Consider the following 5,412-nt stretch of genomic DNA (forward strand, 5'->3'; position numbering starts at 1 on the left):
TATGCATTTTAGTAAATGTAACTTTGATACAATTTATGGTTCGTGATTCGTTGGACTTGTTAACATAGGCATACTAAAAGGATGCTATCTAATATCTATATACAGAAAGAAATATAAGTGGAAGTTTCCCATCATATTTTCTATAAGTGTGATATAATTTATGCATATGATATGATATATAATAAATTTATTTATCTGTCCTGATAGAATTGAATTAAAGAGAAAGATGAGAATTTTTAAGAAAGTTATAATAAGTGAAGAGAAAAAATGAATTATGTGGATGAAATTAAAAGAGAGTTAAAATGCATGGATAAAATTAAAAGAAAATGGTAGATCATTGTCCAAAAATAGAAATTATGCAAATTAAGTGGGATTGATCAAAATGAAAATTGCTTCAAATTCAATGGGACGGAGAGATTATATGATTTTCATCCAAAACATAATATTTCGATTTCCATGAAATCGACTTGCTTGATGCAATATTATTGATTTACAAATTTATGTAACAACCAGTCTCAAATTTCTGCTAAAAAAGTATCAAGAAGGCAATTTTCCGTATCTTTTTGTTTTGCTATGACTATAAGAGTCAAGGAAAATCATTATCACACGTTGATTTGTTCCTACCTAAGCCTGTTATTAGTCACGGATAATTTTACATTGCAGTTTCTAAAATAACTAGTAGAAAAGGTCTGAAAATTCTAATAGTGTATACAAAGAAGTTTTTCAAAGCCTCAAAATGTAATTTAATATTATATTTTGAGTTACTTTATATATGTTATATATATATAATTTTTTTTAGTTTTTACAAAAGTTATATTGTATGATTTGAATAATTATTCACATTTAATTAATTGTTATATAATTCGTATAATATTATTATAGTGATAACTATATTTGAATGAAAATATTTGAATCTAATAAAGATACTACGCAATTGGATCATTAATATAAATTTATATTCTTTATTTTTAATACTAAAAAATCTGTACATTATACGGGTTTTTATACTAGTTTACGTGAAAACAAATAGCATTAAATATATATTGCAAATAATATATTAGCCTTGGCAAGAAATTGAATTACATGTTACTATCAAAATTACAAGGCTTCAATATAATCTGTCATATAAAAATCTCTAAAACTAATTATTGAAATAACTAACTGTACAATTGCCTAAACAGCTTTTAATAAGCTGCATTAGCCAAAATCATATTTTTAGTAAATTTGAACACTTGTACATAGAAATATTTTTTCTGACAATTCAAAATGGACCTACCACTTTTTTTTGCCCATCTCATCAGCTCCTCATATTCGATCACTATATCTTGTTCATAAAAATTTTTAATCAGAGTTTGAAAATGATTAAAAAAGATAGACAAGAAGGCCGGTCTATCCAAGGAATAATGCTAATTAATCATTAATATTTAATAATGGAATTAATGATTTAATTAATCACTAGAGCTTTGCTGAACAAATCTTCCAGTAATGGCGGCGGCTAGGGCGGCTGTAAAGTTTGGATCTTTAGTCAAGGAAGAAGCCATCTGCTCAGCCAATAGTTTTTGGAATTCCGGTGAGCTAAATTTGGCTACTTGATTTTGATTTAACGTATTATTAAACATCTTGTTTGTATTTGTACTAGAAAAGTCGTGTACGTTATTGCATTTGGTAACGTTAGACTTTGGCTTTGTTAGGTCAAGTGTGACTGTTGGGTTCGAGCCGTTACTTGGGACCGAACTAAGCGACACGATGGATCGACTCGAGCTCGATGGTGCGGTTACTGTTCCGGCTCCACCCTCTTGTTGTGCTGGTTGTGGATGGTTGTGTTCTCCTTCATACGTTGCTACTAGCATTGATTGGTCTTCTAGACTTCTTTGAACCTGAAATTATTTTTGTACAATATATAATTAGATACATGAATTCTAAAATGAGACGGTTTTATGCTGAGAACACTTCTATTGAATTGATACATATACATTTAATATATTAAAGTGATTAATTATAATTTTAATGTGAGTAACTAGAACAGTGAGATAATTATGAGTCTGCCTCATGATAAGACGATTTCATACAAAATAAGCTGAATTAAATAAAATTTTAATTGTATGAAAATGATGGGTATATTTGAGTCATTTATTTTCAATAATTTGGCGAGCAACCTATTGGAAAAAAAGGATCATGTAGGTCATGTCATGGAAGTTAATGTACAAGTTTTAAAGTCAAAATTGTTAGGAATGTTGTGGTAGTCTTGTGTTTGTTTCAATTTGCTAAAGGAGATTTTATCTAGAAGCCACAACTTCTATTATACTATACAACCCATACATACAATTGTGTGGGAATAAATATCTTTGAATTTTAGTTTTAAAAGACGAATAATGGGCATTATATAAAATTATATCATCCTCTATCATGTATATTTTTCTAAAATTATATAACACTTAAAAAATATTTTTATTTTATGTCTATATAACCATTGCAAGGCTCATTATTCATCAATATTTCTAGAATAAAGGCTAATTTATAATGACTATAACGACTATATATATATATATATATATATATATATATATATATATATATATATATATATATATATATATATTAATGACATACATCTTTCAATAAAAGTTATAAGGATTAAGAGATTAAGTGGTGGAAATTACCTTCTTCTTAACTGGGCAGCTTGGAGCAAACGAACACTTAAAATAAGCTCTAGGGCAAGGATTATCTCTAGTGACTTTTTGACCGTATTTTCTCCATTGATAACCATCCTTAAGAATCTGCATAAACAAAATTAACAACATTTAGCAAATTGATTTGAAATCGAATGTTAGATTATAAACCAAATTTATTAAAGAAGGTGTTTGGCAAAACAACTTGTCAGACAACTTTACAATTTTATATCACTTTTGCTAAATTAGTTGATTGAAACAACTTCAAATCATCAATCAACTGATTCAAAAATCATTAAAATCAGTCACCTCAATCTAACTATCAGCCGTTTACCAAACCCTCGAAATCGAAACCGAAATAACAAGCAAGAGCAATCATAGAACTTACAAGAGTGGAATCAGAAGCTTGAGTTCTAACAGCAACCCTAGTAATCTTAGCTTTAATAGTCTCTTCTTTAGGTTTATGATCATAAGAATCTTCTTCATCACTAGAACTTGTATCTCCATTATTTTTAACAATAACTCCATTGTTATTATTTCCATTACTTGAATTCTCCACCTTCCTTTTCTTATTAGCATTGTTAATCTCATTACTACAACTCTTACTCATATAATCAACCAATTGTCTCTTCAAATCATTGTAGTTTTCACAAACTACTGTCAGCATTTCTGTTAGCCTCTTGTTCTCTGCATTCACCCTATTCAATTCTTCCATCAAATCTACTGTCTGTATATTCAAAATTTTAATATTAATTAATCAATCATATAACTTTTAATTTTCTTTATAACATTAACTAAATACAAATTATATAAAACTATATGTGAGAGACCCTTTTTTTAGTAATAATGAACTTATACTTATAAAAATAGCGCGTCTAAATGAAAAACTGACTTATACAACAATTTGTATTTATTTTCACTTAAAAATATCATAATTACTAATTTACTAGTTAGAAAGTCCTTATGAATAAAATTAAGTCAGATTGTTAAGAATAAACAAAAAGTGAGGTTTTTCAAATTTAAAATTTTCAGTTATATTGGTTGTTATTAAGTACGATTTTCTAATTTTTGAATCAGTTGCATAGATTTAAATTACAAAATAAATAAACTTTTTGATGTATGATTTGTAATATTCTTTGAAATTGCAATTATACTAAATCTTTAGAAAATATATCAATTTCAACAAATTAGATATATGGGTTAAATAGTCAAAAAAATTAAAAAAAAAATAGCCCATAAATTATTTTAAGGTCATCTCTTTAAGAGACAATCTCCCACAAGAGCAGTTAATTTTGTACTCTTAACATACGCATCAGGTGCATATGCATAGCTTAGAAAAACATATTAACAAAAATATTTCTTTTAAAAAACCGCATAAAAGGAAAAGAAACAAAAGATATTGTACAAACCTCGTCTTTAAGGCGGAGTTTGCTAGCAACTTCATTGGAAGGCATAGGAGGAGAAGATCTAGGTCCGGGTCCAGCTTCGGGGGCGGGTCCAGTATTGATAAGCTTAGGCTTAATGGATTCTCGAACGGGCGATTCATCGAAAAGACGAAGAGTATTATCAGAATTTTTAACAACCAAAGAAGCAGAGCTCAACCATGTAGCTGAATAATCCATCTTTTTTGATTGAGAATTAATACCTTGAATTTGAAATGTTCTTGAATTTAAAAAGAAATCTTTGAATTTATATTTGAGAGAAGAAATAGAAATAGAAATTAGTCAAATTAATTTCATGAATGTTGAGAGAATAAAAGAGGTTTATATAGGAGCGTAGAAGGATAAGCCAGTTGTTACACTTGCGTAGGAAGGTCACCAGAAAGCGGATGCTGGGATTTTGCTACAAAATATATGTTAAGATGTACTCTAAATTGGAGGGATCTTTTTTATTTATAGGGTACTTTGCGTGGAAACCTCGTGTTCAAAACGGTGATTTTTTTATTGCTAATTTATCATATTTTGTCTGTATTTCGTTTCTTAACGTTATTCCTATTTTTTATTTTTGGCCGATTTATTTGAATCTTTTTATTTATATTACAATTTTGATATAATTAACCTTGTTCATTCTCTTTTTAATAATTTAAGTACTTATTCTCGTTTCTTTTTGTTTGTCCACTTTATCTTTTGCACGCATTTTTTATGAAATTTTAAGCCTTAATATCTAGTATGCATCATAAAAAATTATAAAAATTATATATTAAAAAACTTTACATCAAGACAAATCTAAAAAGATCTCACATGAATATATTTTATGTTCAGTATATACTTCAAAATTTTAATTTAAAATTTTCTCTCTTAAAGTGAACAAACTTAAAGTAAACAAATAAAAACGAAAGGAAAGAGTAATATTCATTATCCCCACGTATTTTTCACTTACTTTATTTTAACATTTTTATATTGCTAAGATCTTTTTTTCACGAACTTTACTTTTATATTTTTTTTAATAGTTGTGTTTCTCATTTTTTTTCCGTTAATTTTAATTAATAGAAGAATTTTTTTAATGCTTAAGGTCCTCACTTTTTTCTACTAGGTTAAATTTATTATTTAATAAATAATATATCCACCATCTGAAATATTTTATTCTTTTACATCTTGCGAACAATCTTGTGGGAACAAATTTAAGAAATGGAGAAATTATTATTTCTTATTTTCAAATATTTTTCATTTCATTCATACATTCAAACTGTCTTATAATTTCACCCATACAATTATATCATTTTTTTTTATTTATTACTCAATAT

At 27.3% G+C, this 5,412-nt stretch overlaps 1 protein-coding gene across 1 annotated transcript; it reads right to left on the reverse strand.

Moving 5' to 3' along the window:
- Positions 1–1,057: 1,057 nt before the first annotated feature.
- LOC130806392 (probable WRKY transcription factor 40) lies at positions 1,058–4,676 on the reverse strand. The gene is made up of 4 exons (XM_057671446.1): positions 4,079–4,676; positions 3,058–3,396; positions 2,661–2,777; positions 1,058–1,877 (listed from the first exon to the last, which is right to left on the reverse strand). Exons 1-4 carry the CDS (start codon positions 4,289–4,291, stop codon positions 1,449–1,451), a joined length of 1,098 nt encoding a protein of 365 aa, XP_057527429.1. The 5' UTR covers positions 4,292–4,676; the 3' UTR covers positions 1,058–1,448.
- Between the last annotated feature and the right edge of the window lie 736 nt (positions 4,677–5,412).

The sequence above is a fragment of the Amaranthus tricolor genome, chromosome 2 (genome assembly GCF_026212465.1).
Source record: "Amaranthus tricolor cultivar Red isolate AtriRed21 chromosome 2, ASM2621246v1, whole genome shotgun sequence".
In the NCBI taxonomy this organism is placed as follows: Eukaryota; Viridiplantae; Streptophyta; class Magnoliopsida; order Caryophyllales; family Amaranthaceae; genus Amaranthus; species Amaranthus tricolor.